At 43.2% G+C, this 19,180-nt stretch overlaps 1 protein-coding gene across 1 annotated transcript in view; it reads right to left on the bottom strand.

The window, feature by feature from the left end:
• Positions 1-14,543, bottom strand: part of BMPR2 (bone morphogenetic protein receptor type 2) — a 206,643-nt gene extending 192,100 nt beyond the window's left edge. Inside the window, exon 1 of the mRNA XM_070580764.1 lies at positions 13,385-14,543. Coding sequence (XP_070436865.1) covers positions 13,385-13,460 — 76 coding nt within the window. The 5' untranslated portion in view covers positions 13,461-14,543. The remainder of the gene's footprint in view (positions 1-13,384) is intronic.
• Positions 14,544-19,180: the final 4,637 nt, after the last annotated feature.

Genomic DNA, 19,180 nt, shown 5'->3' with positions numbered 1-19,180 from the left:
TCTAAGAGGGAAGTTCATAGCAGTATACACCTACCTCAACAAACAAGAAAAATCTCAAACAACCTAATTCTATACCTAAAAGAACTAGAAAAAGAACAAAGCCCAAAGTTAGTAGAAGAAAAGAAATAATAAAGATCAGAGCAGAAATAAATGAAATAGAGACAAAAAAAAATAGAGATCGTGAAACTAAAAGCTGGTTCTTTGAAAAGATTAAAAAAAAGAATTGATAAACCGTTAGGTAGACTAATAAAAAAAGGGGGCACAAATAAATAGTCAGAAATGCAAGGAAGTAGTTACAACTGACATCATAGAAATACAAAGGATCGTGAGACTACTACAAACAATTACACACCAACAAAGTGGAAAACCTAGAAGAAATGGATAAATTCCTAGAAACACAGTCTTCCAAGACTGAACCATGTTGAAACAGAGACTCTGAATCAACAATTACAAGCAATGAAACTGAATCAGTAATTTAAAAACTCCCAAAAAACAAAAGTCCAGGACCAGATGGCTTCACAGGTGAATTCTACTAATATTTAAAGAAGAGTTAGGGGCCAACCCAGCGGTGCAGTGGTTAAGTTCACACACTCCGCCTTGGTGGCTTGGGGTTCACCAGTTCAGATCCTGGGCACAGACTTACACACCACTTATCAAGCCATGCTGTGGCAGTCGTCCCACATATAAAGGAAAGGAAGATAGGCATAGATGTCAGCTCAGGGCCAATCTTCCTCAGCAAAAAGAGAGGAGGATTGGCAGTGGATGTTAGCTCAGGGCTAACGTTCCTCAAAAAAACAAAGAAAATATCTATCCTTCTGAATTTATTTCAAAAAGTTGAAGAGGAAGGAAAGCTTCAAACTCATTTTACACGGCCAGCACTATACTGATACTAAACAAGACAAAGACACCACAAAAGAAGAAAATTACAGGCCAATATCCCTGATGTACAGAGGCAAAAATCCTCAACAAAATATTAACAAACTAAATTCAACAATACATTAAAAGGATCATATACCATAATCAAGTGGGATTTATTCCAAGGATGCAAGGACGGTTCAATATCTGCAAATCAATCAATGTGATATACCACATTAACAAAATGAAGGATAAAAATCATACAGCCATCTCAATAGATGCAGAAAAAGCATGTGATAAAATTCAACACCCATTTATGATAAAAACTCTCAGCAAAGTGGGTACAGAAGGAACATACCTCAATATGATAAAGGCCATATATGACAAACCCACAGCTAACATCATACTCAATGGTAAAAAGTTGAAAGCTTTGGGGCTGGCCCCGTGGCCGAGTGGTTAGGTTCATGTGCTCTGGGGCAGGTGGCCCAGTGTTTCATTGGTTCGAATCCTGGGCGCGGACATGGCACTGCTCATCAAGCCACGCTGGGGTGGCGTCCCACATGCCACAACTACAAGGACCCACAATGAAGAATATACAACTATGTATCAGGGGACCTTGGGGAGATAAAGGAAAAAATAAAATCTTTAAAAAAAAAAAAGTTGAAAGCTTCTCCTCTGAGATGAGAAACAGGACAAGAACGCCCACTCTTGCCACTTATATGCAACATAGTATTGGAAGTCCTGGCCATAGTAATCAGGCAAGAAAAAGAAAGAAAAAGCACCCAAATCAGAAAAGAAGTAAAACTGTCACTATTTGCAGATGACATGATACCATATATACAAAACCCTAAAGACTCCACCAAAAAACTATTAGAGCTAATAAATGAATCCAGTAAAGTTGCAAGATACAAAATTAATGTACAGAAATCAGTTGTTTCTATACACAAATAATGAGCTACCAGAAGGAGAAATTATGAAAACAGTCCCAGTAACAATTGCATCAGAAAGAATAAAATACCTAGGAATAAATTTAACCAAGATGGTGAAAAATCTATATTCTAAAAACTATAAGACACTGATGAAAGAAAGTGAAGACAACACAAATAAATGGAAAGACATACTGTGCTCATGGACTGGAAAATTAACATTGTTAAAATGTCTATACTACCCAAAGCAATGTACAGATTCAATGCAATCCCTGTCAAAATACCACTGGCATTTTTCACAGAACTAGAACAAATAATCCTAAAATCTGTATGGAACCACAAAACACCTCAATCAGCCAAAGCAATCTTGAGAAAGAAGAATGAAGCTGGAGGTATCATACTCCCTGTTTTCAAACTATACTACGAAGCTACAGTAATCAAAACTGTATGGTACTAGCAGAAAAACAGATGCACTGATCAACGGAATAAAACAGAGAGTCCAGAAATAAACCAACATATATATGGTCAATTAATCTATGATAAAGGAGGTAAGAACATACAATGGGTAAAAGAAAGTCTCTTCAATAAATGGTGTTGAGAAAACTGGACAGCTACATGAAAAGAATGAAACTGGACCACTATCTTACACCATATACAAAATAAATTCAAAATGGATTAAAGACTTGAATGTAAGACCTGAAACAAATACTCCTAGGAGAAAACATAGGCAATCAGCTCTTGGACATCAGTCTTAGCAATATTTTTTTGGACCAGTCTCCTCAGACAAAGACAACAAAAGCAAAAATAAACAAATGGGATTACATCAAATTAGAAAGCTTCACTGTCCGGTGAAGGAAACTATCAACAAAATGAAAAGGTAACCTAATGAATAAGAAAAGATATCTGCAAATCATACATCTGATAAGGAGTTAATATCCAAAATATATAAAGAGCTTATACAACTTAACATGAAAAAAAGACAACCCAACTAAAAAATGTGCAGAAGACTTGAACAGACGTTTTTTCAAAGAAGATATATAGATGGCCAAAGGGCACATAAAAGATGCTCAACATCACTAATTGTAAGGGAAATGCAAATCAAAACAAAAATGAGATAGCACCTCACACCTGTCAGAATGGCTATTATCAAAAAGACAGCAAATAACAAGTGTTGGCAAAGTTGTGAAGTTGGGCTGGCCCTCATGGGCAAGTGGTGAAGTTCACACACTCCGCTTCAGCGGCCCAGGGTTTCGCTGGTTCAGACCGTGGGCACAGACCTAGCACCACTCATCAGGCCATGCTGAGGCGGCATCCCACACAGCACAACTAGAAGCACCTACAACTAGAATATACAACTGTGTACCAGGGGACTTTGGGGAGAAAGAAGAAAAAAGAAGATTGGCAATACATGTTAGCTCAGGTGCCAATCTTTAAGAAAAAAAAAGACGTGAAGTAAAGGAAACCCTCACGCACTGCCGGTGGGAATGTAAATTGGTGTAACCACTATGGTAAACAGTATGGAGGTTCCTCAAAAAATTAAAAGTAGAACTACCATATGATCTAGTAATTCCACTTCTGGGTATTTATTTACAACAACACTAACTGGAAGAGATATAGGCACCCCTATGTTCACTGCAGCATTATTTACAATAGCCAAGATAGGGAAGCAACTTAAGTGTCCATCGATAGATGAATGGACAAAGAAGATGTGAGGTGAATGCGTGCATACATGTGTGTGTGACTATAATGGAAAATTACTCAGCTATAAAAAACAATGAAATCTTGCCATCTGCAACAATGTGAATGGACCTAGAAGGTATTACGCAAAGTGAAATAAGTCAACAGAGAAAGACAACTTATGATTTCACTTTATGTAGAACCTAAAAAACAAAATAAAAGAACAAACGAAACAGATTCATAGATATAGGAAACAAACTATAAAGGGAGGAAGGGTTAGGGGCGCAGGCTAAATAGGTAAAGGGGATTAAGAGGTACAAACTTCCACCTATAAAATAAATAAGTCAAAGTGATGTAATGTACAGCATAGGGAATATAGTCAATAATATTATAATAACTTTATATGGTGACAGATGGTAACTAGACTTATCATGGTGATCACAATGTATATAAATAAGGAACCACTATGATGTACACCTGAAACTAACAGGATATTGTATGTTAATTATATTTCAATTTAAAAAAAAGTAGCACTACAGAACTTAGATGGTCATCACAAAGACCCCAGAGACACTGACAACTGCCTCGAGACAGAAAATTACTTCAGAAAACTCTATAGATGACCCTTCACCTCCTTTATATATGCTTCACGTTTTAACATATTGGAACAAAGAAAATTTACTTTTTTCTACTTCTACTTAGGTTACATTTGTCACCCTCAGAAGCATAATCACTGTGCTGATATAGTGCTAAATATGAAAAGATGTTAAATTATCACGTCTTTCAAAAACAATGCAGAATAACCACATCTTTACCTCATATCTTTCAAGATGATATTATTCTTCACTGATAACGACTGCGAAATCCCTTGGCAACACCCTCTAAGTCTTTAGTTAATGAAATTCCTTTTGGGTCCATTAGCTACATCGCTCAAAAAACATCCTGCATGTTTTAAAGTGAATGTGTATTTATGGTAACTACTTCTAAAAGAATAGAGAAGTAAAAGAAAAATGAAACCACCAAAAACAAATCTAAAAACACAAGAGGAAAAAGCAACACCCATAACAAAATGTCAGTAAACTAATTCAAAAATGACACATGAAAAGATGCTCATCATCACAAAGCATCTGGGAAATGCAAATCAAAACTACACTAAGATATCACCTTACACCTGTTAGAATGGCAAAAATATCCAAAACCAACAGTGACAAATGTTGGAAAGGCTGTGGAGAAAACGGAACCCTCATACACTGTTGGTGGGAATGCAAACTGGTGCAGCCGCTATGGAAAACAGTGTGGAGATTTCTCAAAAAGTTAAAAATAGAAATACCTTATGACCATGACCCAGCCATCCCACTACTGAGTGTCTATCCTAAGAACCTGAAATCAGCAATTCCAAAAGTCCCATGCACCCCTATGTTCATCGCAGCATTATTCACAATAGCCAAGTCATGGAACCAACCTAAGTGCCCAGCAACTGATGATTGGATAAAGAAGATATGGGGTGGGGGGGGGGGTGGGGGGGTGGGGGGGGGGGGGTGTGTGTGTGTACAATGGAATACTACTCAGCCATAAAAAAGAACAAAGTCGTCCCACTCACAACAACATGGATAGACCTTGAGGGTATTATGTTGAGTGAAATACGCCAGACAGAGAAAGACAAACTCTGTATGACTCCACTCATAGGTGGTAGTCAACATATAGACAAAGAGAACTGATTGGTGGTTACCAGGGGAAAGGGGGGGTGGGGGAGGGCACTAGGGGTGAAGTGGTGTGCCTACAACGTGACTAATAATGATGTACAACTGTAATTTCACAAGGTTGTTAACTATCAAAATCTTAATAAAAAAATTTTTTTTCTAAAAGTGATAGTGAAAAAAAAAACAATGAATTCACAGGGGCCAGCCCCGTGGCCAAGTGGTTAAGTTTGCATGCTCCACCTCAGTGGCCTGGGGTTTCGCTGGTTCGGATCCCAGGCGTGGACATGGCACCACTCGTCAAGCCATGCTGAGGTGGCATCCCACATAGCACAACCAGAGGCACTAGAACATACAATTATGTACTGGGGGGCTTTGGGGAGAAGAATAAAAAAGAGATAGAAGATTCGCAACAGTTGTTAGCTCAGGTGCCAATCTTTTTAAAAACAAAAAGCATTTAAAAAATGAATTCACAAAAGCAAGTTCCTTTCCAACATAAGGAAAATTAATGTAATTATCAAAATTTAAAGGACAGTAAATTTCTCTTCATTTTTAGAAACTGATCTCTAACCAAAAATGCTCTACAAAACAGTGTTATGATAAGAATTCATAACAGAATTATTTCTTGTATGTTTTAAATCTTTTTTAATTAGAGGGGGGAAAATCACAATTGCTAAATTCGGTCAACTAGTACAACTGTGAAACAAGAAATAAAACATAGAAAATAAATTCATGATTTACCAAACAGGGATTACTACATGCCAAGATCTATCTAAACACCATATCTATAAGAGCACAACAGAAATCCCCAAAATATTTCCAATGGTTTATTTAGGGCTGGTTTATTGATAAAAATTATTTTATTTCCTGTGTGTCAAAACAAGTTATTTTCAGTTTATCTCACTGAGGAAGAAATAAAACGCCTACTAACAAAAATCTTTATGTTATTCTTGTAGGTTAAGTTAACCTGTAGTGTTAGTAAGTTGTAACACAAGTTTTTTTTTACTTAAACACTTGAAGTTTTTGTAGGAAGTTTTAAAACTTACTACAAAGCTATAATAATCAAAACAGTAAGATCCTGGCATAAGATAGATATATAGACCAAAAGAATAGGATTAAGAGTCCAGAAATAAATCTACACATCTGTGGCCAACTCCAAGAGTGCCAATTCCATTCAATGGGGAAAGAACAGTCTCTTCAACAAATGGTGCTGGCACAACTGGATTTCCACATGCAGAAGAATAACATTGAATCCCTACCTCACATCATATACAAAAATTAACTCAAAATGAATCAATGACCTAAGTATAAGAGCAAAATAATAATTTTTTAATTATTGGAAACAACTCAAGCGTCCATCAACAGATGAATGGATAAAGTGTGATATATACGTACAATGGAATATTACTCAGCTTTAAAAAGCAATGAAATTCTGATACATGCTACAACATGGATAAACCTTGAAAACATTATGCTAAGCAAAATAAGTCAATAACCAAAGGACAAATATGGTAGGATTCCACTTAGATGAGATAGAGACAGAAAGTAGATTAGAGGCTATCAGCGGCTGGGAGAAAAGGGGAATTGGTTGTTGCTTAATCGTTACAGAGTTTCTGTTTGGGGTGATGAAAATGTTTTGGTGATGGTTGCACCACATTGTGATGTAATTAATGCCACTGAATTGTACACTTGCAAGTGGTTAAAATGGCAAATTTTCTTATATATGTTTTACCATAATTTTTTAAAGTTAATAATGTAATATACCAAAAACCAGTTACTTGGACACTTCAAATGGATGAATTGTATGGTATGAGAATTATATCTAAATAAAGTTGATTTTAAAAATTTACTAATTGGGGCCGGCCTGATGGTTAAGTTCATGCACTCTGCTTCAGTGGCTCGGGATTTCTCTGGTTCGGATCCTGGGTGCAGACACTCATCAGGCCATGCTGAGGCAGCATCCCACATACCACAACCAGAAGAGGCACTCACAGCTAGATTATACAACTATGTACTGGGGGGCTTTGGGGAGAAGAAGAAGGAAAAAAAGAAGATTGGCAATAGATGTTAGCTCAGACGCCAATCTTTGAGGGAAAAAAATTTACTAATCTAAAGTTAAAATGGCATTAATTAGATCGCACTGATTTAGAATGTACGATAACTGGGTCAAAGGTTGAGCTGAAACTGACTCTCGCGTTATTTATTTTTAAATTGAAATGAAAGACAAGATTTAGAGAGGTTTGACAAGATTTAGAGAGGTTTAACCTTCTTAACTAAACTTCTAACTATTTGAAGTCTACTCTAAGGTCCTTTCCCACTTTAAAATTCTAGGATTCCAGCTATTTTTAAAGCATCCTTTATATTTAGTTATAGATTCTTCTTCTACTTTCATTAAAGCATATACCTAAAAAGCCTTTCCTTACAACACTTTTGTAGTCCTAATTCAACATAGAAAATCAAGATATAAAATGTACTTGCAAAAAATTAAGTTACATTTCTTTCAAAGTAGTGCTTTTACAAAATTTCAGAATATCCCATAGTTTCCCCCAACCTAAGCTAAACTCAAAATACTACATACTCAGTAATAACCAAACGTATCATTCAAAGTGCTACACACTTACTAGCAACTAGGTCTACCACTGGCTATTCTCATGCCATAAGAAAAGTGCTATAAGTACTATAAGCATCATGCAGACGAAACTCCTTACTTTACAAATGAGGATAGTGAACCAAAAGAGTAAATGCCCAAAGTAAATGGCTAATGGTACCACTAGGAAGGAATCCAAATCTTTCTAGCTTCCAATTCTAGTTTGCCTGTTTGACTTAGAAATCACCTACTTTCAGGGGTAATTAAAGCCTGGGAGAGCAGTAGCAGCAAGAGAAAAGTACACTTAAGACAATCTAAGGGAGATTAAAAAAAAATTTAAGAAGACAGGATGGAAAAGATATAGAACCAGAAAAATGCAAAATCACTAAAGTCAGAAGAGGCGAGTTTCAAGGAAGGGGTGACCAAAACAAACTAAGTAGAAAAGTCAACTGGAACAAGATTGAAAAGTGACTGGATTTAGCAATTAGGAAGTCACTGCTGACCTAACATACATCACGGGGTGAGGTGGGCAAGTAAAGAGCTGAGGGTTGAGGATACACAAGTCAAGAAGCGTTCACTGCTCTTTCAAGAAGGATGGGAGAGAATAAAGACATAAAAGGAGGGTAGAGATCATTTAGAAGACATACGGGAACATAGTCCCTTTTCTTGTGTTGCAGAATACCTACAGGAATTTCTTATCCTGAAAGATAGGCAGAGAGAAGAAATAATACAATGCTAAGGGTTTGCAAAATGCCTACCCTTGCTTCAAATAGCTTGAGATCTAATGCTCTTTCAGAAAGTGATACAGGCTATGGTATGAGACATGGGGGAGGACGGGCAGCCCTTCTTGTTTTTCTTTGTATCCACCAACACTTAAAAAAGAAATTGCACAAAGGAAACATTAATAAATGTTTGTTGACTGGACATTTTAGTTCTCCTTCCATATGTTATCTATTCTATTAATGCCCCCCTACTCTTCTAGCTGCTCCCATGGGTGCATAACGGAATAAAAACTGGATCTATAATACTTCTGGTCAAACACTTACAGTATTGAGTGTAACTAAGAGCAAGCAATAAATGTTGTATTCTAATAGTTCTGATAAGGCAATGTATTCTAAAAGGTTCATATCACTTAGTTACAGGCTTATTTCTAACCTCACATAGACAATACATAAATTATATGCATTCTTGTAATCCAGTAGTCTTAGCTGTCATGTCCATCTCACAGACAAAGAAGAAAGTGGTTTAAAAAAACAAAGCCAAAAAAAACAAATCTAGTCTATTGCACTCAAAATTCCACCAAAGTTATCATCATTGCTTCTGGAAAAGATTCAAAGACTAGACCACTTAACTAGAAGAGGGAAACAGCTTGGTAATAAGAGAGTCTCTCCAACGTGTGTAAGTCGGTCATTTAGTATTTCTTTTTTTGTTGTTTTGTTTTGTTTTGAGGAAGATTAGCCTTGAGCTAACATCTGTTGCCAATCCTCCTCTTTTTGCTGAGGAAGACTGGCCCTCACCTAACATGCGTGCCCATCTTCCTCTACTTTATATGTGGGACGCCTGCCACAGCATGGTTTGCCAAGTGGTGCCTAGGTCAGTATCCAGCACCCGAACTGGAGAACCCCAGGCTTCCGAAGCGGAACCTGTGTACTTAACCGCTGTGCCACCGGGCCGGCCCCCATTTAGTATATCTTAAACATCTTCTATGTGCATAGCAATATAGTAGATTACAAAATAATTTAAGATATGAACCCTGTCCTCTAGAAGCAATTATCAGTTGGAAGGACAAGGCAAATACATAAAACTGGTATTCAACAGCAAGGATAATATAATATATTAGTAAGTGCCAAAATAAGTGGTATGGTCAGTGACAAAATTAACTGATTTATACTGACTTCACTCTGTACCTTTTACAGTTAGAATTTACCCAACAGAGATCAATATTCAATTTCTTCTCTTTCACTGTTAAGAAAGCTGGCCTTTAATGAAGGAAAGCTGTTGTCCTTGTGTGGAATAAATAAATCTCTCTCTGCACATTTCATACACACACCAACACCAATACTACTAACACCACATCACCCCACATGCCAGGATAGCTTTTGTAGAGAATAAAAGTGGTGTAATTTTTATGCAAAGGCCAAATTAACAGTTTGGCCCTGTTCAAATGCTAAGAGAAGGGCCCTTTCCTGGACTATCTCCCTGATGGTATGTGGTAGACTGAAGGTGCCAATTCTTCACCCCCCAGCAACAGTATTATACATCCATATGTTACCACGGCCTCATTATAGGCAAAGTTGTACTGCTGTCCCTTGTCTTCGGGCTTGTCCCACGGGATGTTAGAGTAGCAGAGTCTGAAGGGGCTGGCGGGATTGGGCGTGTCTTCTTGCACTTCTGCCACTGCCATGGGACAAGCTTCCCCCAGAGCGATGTTACCTTCCCTCCAGCCTGGGCACCAGAATGTAACAAGTGGAACAGAATAAATGCTTATTGCTGTTTGCCACTATGATTTGTGGTTGCCAATTATTATGCAGCAAAAGCTGAATCACAATATACAGAAAATCCAAACAATCAAGATTGATTATATAAAGCAGTGGTTCTCAAACTTCCCTGAGTAATAATCTTTTGGGTTTTAAGTTCTAAAAAAACATGTAAGTCCCAGAGAGATCCATTCAGTACATCTAAACTGTAGGGCCAGAAATATCCATTTTATCAAGAACCACAGGTGATCCTGTTGCAGTGCCCTCATCTTGAGAAACATTAAAATAAACAGTACTAAATTTCCTGTTCCTCAACAATGTTTATTAACTGCTCAGAAACACTATAACTAAATAGGTGAATCTTGCTTTTGACAAAGTATGTACTCCTAAAGAGATGTATGTAAAATTGAAATCTAGTCAAGTGAATTATTTCAAATGTAAGAAGCGGCAGCTGACATTGACCAGGCAGAAGCAGCTGACATTGATGCCAGTTCAGCCGTGAACACATCTGAGCCAGCCAAAGAGGAGGCGGATTATAATGAGATACAGGACCCCAAGTTCCTTCAGTGTCCCAGAGAACCTTCCAGGCGTGAATCCCAACAATGAGGCCATCTGAAATGCCATGGGCTACGTGGCCTCCGAGGCCACCAAGGATGGCAAGGACAAAAAGGAGGAGGACAAGAAGTAAGACTGGAGGAAAAGGGTGGCCAAGCCTGCTGAGGGGGCTACATAGGGTCAGATAATATAACCTGTAACCATCACAACCTCAATAAAGCTTGGTAACTGTTTTTTTCAAAAAAAAATTCTTTTTTACAGAAGCGGACCCTTAAGTAAGTACTGCACTGGATTGTATCCTTTGATTAAAATTAAGAATTCATTTATAAACCAAACACACACATTTTTTATAAATTCTATTTTTTTGTATATCAACTGTTCTTAGAATCAAGGAATCCAAGAACTAGCTAGAGTAAGCAGGAAAGAGGGATTCAAAAGAAATGAGGATCTATCCATGACCCCAAAGAGGGATGTGATATCAGTCAGTGTTCCAGTATTTTTTTCCTGTTCAGCTGCACTATTTGCACCTGTCTGGTTACATCACTGCATCTGTGTATCCCAGAGCCACACAGGCCTTCTCTAGTCACTCTGCACTTAATGAAACTGCACTAGTCACTCCAATATTAGGCAAAGTTTTACACACTTAGAACCTTGAGATCTGCATAACCAGCGCTGTACCAAGATCCAGTGTCTCTGCTTCTTTTCAAAGGCTGATCTGATGAAGGCACTACTCTATCTCATGTTCCCAATTAGAGTGAGAAGTTGTTGTTATCATTACAAGTAACGGTGCAGGCTATAATCCTGGTTCCACAACTGACTGACTGTGTGGTAAGTTATTTAAATTCTGTGTACTTCACTCGCCTTTTCTGTGCAAGAAGCCTAATTAAACCTGGAGTATAGAATTGTCATGAGGATCAAATGAGAAAATACATGCAAAGCTATTAGAATAGTCGCTGGCACACAGCAAGGACTCAGTGAACACCAGCTATTATTATTGTTATAGTTCTGAAATCCAGCTTCACAAATTTTGGCATCTGGTGCTACGTAACAGTAACAAAAAAAGACTAAAAGCACTTTTAACCAGTGCTTCTTTTAATCCACCCCTTCTACGGGATGTTATTCTAACATTTTACTTATCAAATAGAAAATTTAAGCTTATTTTTAAATCAATGTTCTGTTACTTTTATCAGTTCTGACCACAAAACGATAAGCCTGTCAACTGTAAATGAGAATCTACACTCTAAAAAGGGTTAAGAATAACAAAGAACATTGAAAAGTCTATGCTCTGAGATTTCTGCTCTTAGAATGACTGCTTAACCTTAAGGCCTTTTTTCTCTCTCCATATTTTCCAGTAGCCACATGGCTTATGGCTATGGAATTTAAATAGCTAACACAGTATAAACAAATCTAGGGAAAAAATGTTTATTTTTACCCTAAAAGGAATTGTGATGATTAAGAATACTAAAATATCAGTTTCAAAATACATGCAATTCGAAGTTCCAATTATTTTAACACAATCATATACATTTATCACAAACATAACAGACATCAGTCAACAATATCAAAAGCACAAAAGGAAACTTCAAATCTCCTTTCAGTATTTTCCCAATGCAGACTTTAAAGATGGAAATAAGCAAGCAACCTGTGTCTAACACAGCACTGAGAAACTTACTGAATGCGAAAAGTACACACTAATCAAAATAAAAAAGTAACTGGAAAACTGTTATGTCGTTCTTTACTCATTTTCAAATGCATAATCTATCTGACCACTCTAAACGAAATTTAAGAATTATATGCACAACTCACTCCCCAAAATTTCTAAAACCCTATCACCAGAAGACTGCTTGAGAAATAACTGCAAAGGGAACACGAGGCTCTTCCTAAGGGGTCTGAGAATTAAAACAAAATATCCTAGGGAAAGAATGACTACCACTTCCCTTTAAGCCTCAGCAAAACGTCAAAGAACTTTCAGGACTCGGATCTCCTCGAAGTGTGAGGTCAAAGCTGTCGCAATGACACGAGAGCCACCGGATGCCCGAGGACTAAAGGCAAAGTTATCGAAGACACTCCTGAACCAACAGTAATTCCAAACGCATACAAAGCACGCGCGTCCAGACTGAGAAGAGGGTAACATAATTCCTGAAAGGCTCCGGAGCAGAACCACCCTCACAATGAACAGTGAGAAACTCCCAGGCTGGCTTCCTCCACGTTGACTCAGCTCCTTCGGCACCACCTCTGAATAATGAAAGTAACATGGATTCCCCAAGAGTGATTTAAATCTAAAAACACGCTCCCAGCGCGTGTTCTCCAGTTGACGCTCTCTTTAAGCCAAATCCGCTTTATATTCAGCAAAATAATTCACCGCTCTGCTTCCAAAGACCTCGTAACAGACACTGTCACCGGCGATTAAAATATTATTTTCATCCCCGCATTACCTCACGGCTAAAAACGGCGAGACACCACGCCCAGCACGGCCCGCTCCCGCGGGGTCGGGGTCCCCGGGGCCGGCGGCGCGCAGCACGCGGCCCCCGCCCGCCCGCCGCCCGCCCGCCGCCCGCCCCGCGCTCGCAGGCCTCGGCCTCGCCGCCCCGCCCGCGCCCCGCTACTCACCGGCCGCCGCGCTGACCAGCAGGACGCCGCAGAGCAGCGCGGGCCCCCGCCAGGGCCGCCGCGGCGGGGGCGGCATCCCGGGCCGGCCGGGGGGCGGGCGCGCCGAGCCGAGAAACGCGGAGGGCCCCGCGGGCGGAGCGGGCGGCCGGGCCGGTGTCCTCCCTCGTCCGACGGCCGCGGCCCGAGTCGCGAGGCGGGGTGGGAGGGCAGGCGGCAGGCGCGCGGGCGAGCGGCCGAGCCCTCAGTGCTCTCCGCCGCGGCGGCGGGGCGTCGCGCGCCGGGGCCGGGCTGCCTCGGCCCCCCAGGCTGGGGGCATGTCCGGGGGGAGGCGCGGGAGCGCGGGGAAGGCCCGCAGTTATTCCCCGCGGAGTTTCACCAGAGCGGAGAGCGAGCCGGGTCGGGGCGAGAGCATAGCCGGGCGCCGAGGCCGGAGGGCGGGAGCGGGGCGGCGATCAGCACCGGGTGCCGGCGGCCGGGCAGGGCGAAGCCGGGCGGGCGGCGGCGGCGCCCGGCGGCCCGAGGCGCATCCCCGGGGCTCCGGGAGGGCAGGATTCCTTTAAGTTTCGCTTCGGCGCTTCCTTCACTCCGATTTCGGGAACAACAAATCCTCTTCCTCGACCGCAGCGAAAAAGGAGCCTGCCTCCATGGACAAGCCCGCAGCCCGCACGCCGGGCGGAGCGCCGAGGGTCCCGCGGGCCGGCGCGGAGGGGGCGGCGGGGTGGTGCCGGGTGCGCGCCTCGCTCGCTCCTTTTTATTGCCGCCGCTCGGTCTCGTCTGAGGTAAAGTCCACCGTGGAAGCCTCGTCTTCTCCAGTCAATGGCTCCTGTGAGCGAATCCAACCCCCCCCGAGGAAGCCGCCGCCGCCGCCGCCGCCTCGTTCTCCCGCAGCTCTGGGCTCCGGGCGGAGCTCGGGCGTCGCGGGCCGAGGGCGGGGGGCGGCGGGAGGGCGGATGTAGGCGCTGGGGAGGGGGGTGGGCGGCGAGGCGGCGAGACAGCCCGCGCCCCTCCGGGAAGCACTTCCAGTGGCTCCGAGCAGACCAGACACAAAGGGGGGAGTCGCCGCAGCTGCCAGTCTGCGGCGCTCCCGGTCACCGGAGTCGCCCCGCCTCCGCCGCCGCCTCCGCCTCCTCCTCAGTCTCCGGCTCTTCCCGGCCTGTCTGTCTCGGGCCTGTGGTGCAGCGCGGGCGGCGGCGGCGGCGGCGGCGGCCGCGGCGCGACGAGGCCCGCACTGCGCCTGCGCGCCCGCGGCCCCGCCCGGCCCCGCCCCTCGCCCCGCAGCCTGCCGAGGCGGGCTCCACGGCCCCCGCGCGACGCGGCTCCCGAGCCGCCGAGGGCAGGGTGGGGCCGGCGGGCTGGGGGCGCGGCCGTGGCGTCTGTGCACACACACGCACACACCTTTCCTACGTGCACGCTTGGCATGTGTGTGCGAGTGTAAGCGAGGGCGGCCACATCTTTTGTCTGGCCTTTGGGAGCGCCTCCGAGCTCGGCGGCTTAGCCCCTTTCTGAGGCGCTGCCCTGGAGCACAGCCCGGAGGGCAGGGCGGCCCCGCGGTGTCTCCGGCCCGGGCTGGCCTCTCCGCCGCCCGAAGAATCCGGACGGACCCGCCTTTCCCAGCACCGGAGCCTGGGGCTCCTCGGCTCGGCGCACTACCCGAACAAAAGCCGGAATGGGAGAGACCCCCCTGAGCGGGTGTTTTTGCCCTTATCGATGTCCTGCTTCCCTCAGGCCCGCCTTCCCGTAGCCCGTCTGAGGGGACCGGAAGGTGGAATATGTGAAAGGATGCAAAGCCAGGAAGAAAACTCCTTCTTTCACAATTCCGTGCACTGCCGGGCTGTGTGCACGGCTGTCCCTGCGGCGCGGCCCCCACCTCGCGGTGGCCCTTCGCTCCCGGGGGCCGGGGCCCTGGGGGGCTTCTTCGGGCCGGTGACAGGGAACTCGCGCTGGGGGGCTGCTGCCCCGGCGCGAAGGGCGGGGCCGCGTCTTCGCACCCAGGCGAGGGAGAAGGTCCTGTGGGCGCCGCAGCCGCCCTGGATCGGGAAAGGATACTGTTAGTGGGTTTCGTTGAATTGCAAAAACCCGAGCAACCCGGAGAGGGGAAGGGACTTCTCCCGCCCCCCGCAGCGCTCACACAGCCCTGGGGGTCAGGTCGACGTGGGTGGGATTTTGCCGGGGGAAGGGGGCGGGGGCGTGCGAGGCGCCATGATCGGAAGTCTGGGTTTGACTGCTGCCTGCGAGGTGGAAAATTCGCGGGGGTTGGGTGACGGCGATCCGAGAGGTGGGGTCCAGCCTCCCCTGGTCGTGCTGGTAGTTCTCGTGGGTAAGGGCAGTCCCGAGGATACACTTGTGAAGTCAAACTCTTTGCTGGTTTATTCAAGTCCCTTTTTATCTCTTTATCTGAACTTAATGTAAATAAATCTCCACATTCCTTAAACTGGTTGCTTTTATCATACTAAATATCTTCTATAATTAGAGATTGTGGTAATACCAGCCCAGGATTCTCAGACTCTTTTTAGTGGAAATATTTTTATACTGTTTACCCTTCAGGCAGAGGGAAATTTTTCTGTGTAGTAAAATCCCTTAAAAAGGAAAGAAAATTAGAAGGAAGATATGCTTTGATTCGTTAGCTTTATTACTATATTTTGTTTTACCCAAAAGGCCTAAATAAGAAATTGGTATTGTTTTACCACTGACTTTCAAGAAAATCCAATCTAGCACTCAGAGAAATAGGATTTTCGTATGTTAGAGGTGCAGAAAGTGTAGTAGTTGGTAGTGTGCTGTTTTTCTTTCTCAAATTGGGATCAAGTACTGGATTATTCTATTTTTATTTACATCAGAGTTTTCCTAAGAAACAATAAGTAGCCTATACATATTATAAATGTGTGATGAATTATATTGAAAAGAAGAAAGGGTCCTAGGGAACTCACATAAAAAAATAGGCCACTGACTTGGTAGGAATAATTAGTAGACAACTAAATAGGAAACTCTCTTCCCTTTTCTGTTGCTCCTTGTAATACCTCGCTTGAGACATGGCTGTTCACTCACTATGAGAAAGGACATCAGAGAAGAGCTAGAATCTGGCAATCAGTCTGTCCACTCAGAGTGACAGACAGACAATGCAAGTCAAGCTCAGGTGAGAACAAAGGATTGGCAGGGCAGACAAGGTTTGGTATCTCTACTAGTTAGGATAGGCTAGGTTGTAACAAACATCTTAGCAGTTTTTTTGCAACAAGGGTTTATTTCTCACACGTGGCATGTTTGATACAAATCATCAGAAAGCCTATGGAAAGTGGGGTTCACTGGGAAACAGATCCTGAAACTCTGAGATCTGCATGCAGGAGTTTATTTGGTGGTGTTCTCAAAAACAATCTCTGGAGAGTGAGGGTCACAAGATCTGCATAGATAGAAGTTGAACTGCAACTCAGTTGCAACTGAGGCTTCAACCAGTTCTGCAGGGAGCTCTGGAGCTGGGATGGCCCTTGGGTGTTGTCCTAAATTGAGGTATGGAGCTAGGTCTTTATACCCTCACATCAACCAGGCATTGGATATGGGCTGCACTCAGGGAAAGTTCCTCGGTTGACAGTGCTCTCTTTAGCCAAGAGCAACTTCCAGAGAGGGGCTCAGCTGAGAGGTGTCAGCCACCAACATTTCCAGCAGTTGGGAGAGGTTGTGCTTTAGTCCTACAGGATGGATCCGGGGAGCTAAGGGCAACATCCACTACGTGGACTCTGCTCATTGTAGTCACTGAGGTCCCAGACTGATGGAGGCTTCACTGAGATACATGCCTTCAAGACTGCCACAGCAGGGATCATAAAATTTAATTGCTAGTGCTGCAGTGTCTTGCTCTAGCCATTAAAATGCTTCCACCCAGAAGCAATGTGCTTTACTTCCATTCACATTTTATTGGCCAAAGAAGTCACATGACCAAACCTGACTTCAAAAGAGAAGGGAAATGTAATTCTATATCATGTTACTAGAAGGAGGAGAACGTGAAAATTTGTGAACAACCCTAATGACTACCATGGTGTCCAAGGGGAAAATAATCCCCAGCACTCTAATCACCAAAAACTTGTTAGTAGAATAAGAGGGTCTTCTAACCTATGGGGAAAACTCTGCGGTAAGGAACTGGGAAATGAGGGGAGCCACACAGCAATCCAAGACTGATGGATTATGGTCCCTCATGGATTATATCTTTTCTCTGAGGCGGAAGACTTGCAAAAGCAAAGCAAGGCCCTGGTTTCAGGAGGGGACTAGGGAGATTAAGCAGATTGTTAGTCAAGGATTGGAATAAGGACCAAGGCAGAATCCCTGTTATATGAATGAGGACAAATAGCATTACCTGGGTTCAGAGATACTGAATACTTCTCAGAACAAATTTTATCATCATAAAGGGGTGGTAGCAAAGAAAAACTCTTAACTCTAGAAGAAAAATAATACAGATGCCCAGAAGTAAGCACTGGGACACCCTTCAGGGTTAGAGTAACAAAAGGCAATTTAAACCTCCTTAGAAACTAACGTTTAATCTTTAGGATTAAACTGAGGAATGGGACATGGCACAATCTCTTTTTGGAAGAGTAAGGTATAGTTGTAAACCCAGTTGTGAAGTGCAAGAAAAATGAGATTGGAGATTGACCCCCCCTTGACATCCTCTGGACCTAAGAGCAACCTTAAATCTCTCTCTAAAACAAGCAAAGCTTTAAAAAAAAGAAGAAAAAAAAAGCTTTGGGGCTGGCCTGGTGGCATAGTGGTTAAGTTTGCACACTCCACTTCGGTGGCCCAGGATTCACCAGTTGGGATCCCGAACATGGACCTACACACTTCTCATCAAGCCATGCGGTGGCAGGCGTCCCACATAAAGAGTAGAGGAAGATAGGGACAGATGTTAGCTCAGGGCCAGTTTTCCTCAAAAGAAAAGGAAGCTTTGCTTTTGGAACCTGAATCTATTGTCCCATCTCTTTCCTTTCTTTTTACCTAATTTTGGTTAGCCTAGCTTCTGGAGTCACCTTTCCCTTTAAAAACACAATAAAGTTATCTGAGCCTCCCATCCAGAGTGACTGCCAGCAGGAGAATCCAGTTTCTCCCCAGGCATTGAAAGAGCCCGAAAGAGGACTTACATTTTCCACAAATTTACCTGATTTGCTCTGGACTTCTCTACTGACATCTAGTAAGAGCTTTTCCTGGGTAATGCCAGACCCTGAGCTCTGCTTTCCTCCAAAGAGTAGGTATAGGAACCTTCATTTATTCTCCAAACTACTGCAAGAAAATGGTTAAACATTTTACTAAGGCTTAGAATTTTTTTAAAAAAGAACTACGACATAGTAAAGGAAATCTTAAAACAGGATATCAGATATCACTGTTCCCTGAAGTCCTTGAACCACACATTTCCCGCCTGTGGATCCCCTATCTTTGAAAGTAGTATTCCTCAGCCTGTGGCCACTAACCATGTCCCTAGGATCCAGTTCCATCCTCTCCCACCATCCAGATGAAATCCATTGGTCCATCCACCCATCCTTTCACTCATTCATTTATGTAACCAACAAATCTTTATTGAATTCTGTGCCAGTCACTATTCCAGACATAATGATACAGCAAGGGACAAGGGAGCCAAGTTCCTTCCTCCCATCCTCTCACAGTACTTACCTGTATTTGTTTTCTATCGCTTTTAGCAAATTACCACAAACTTAGCAGCTCAAAACAACATGCATTTATTTTCTCATGGTTTCCACACATCAGGAGTCCAGGCATGATTTAGCTGGGTCCTCTGCCCAGGGTCTCACAAGGTTGCAATCAAGGTGTCAG

Source organism: Equus przewalskii, chromosome 17, assembly GCF_037783145.1.
Source record: "Equus przewalskii isolate Varuska chromosome 17, EquPr2, whole genome shotgun sequence".
NCBI classification, from domain to species: domain Eukaryota; kingdom Metazoa; phylum Chordata; class Mammalia; order Perissodactyla; family Equidae; genus Equus; species Equus przewalskii.
Note: the sequence above shows the minus strand (reverse complement) of the source record. Positions and strands in the feature narration are given on the sequence as shown.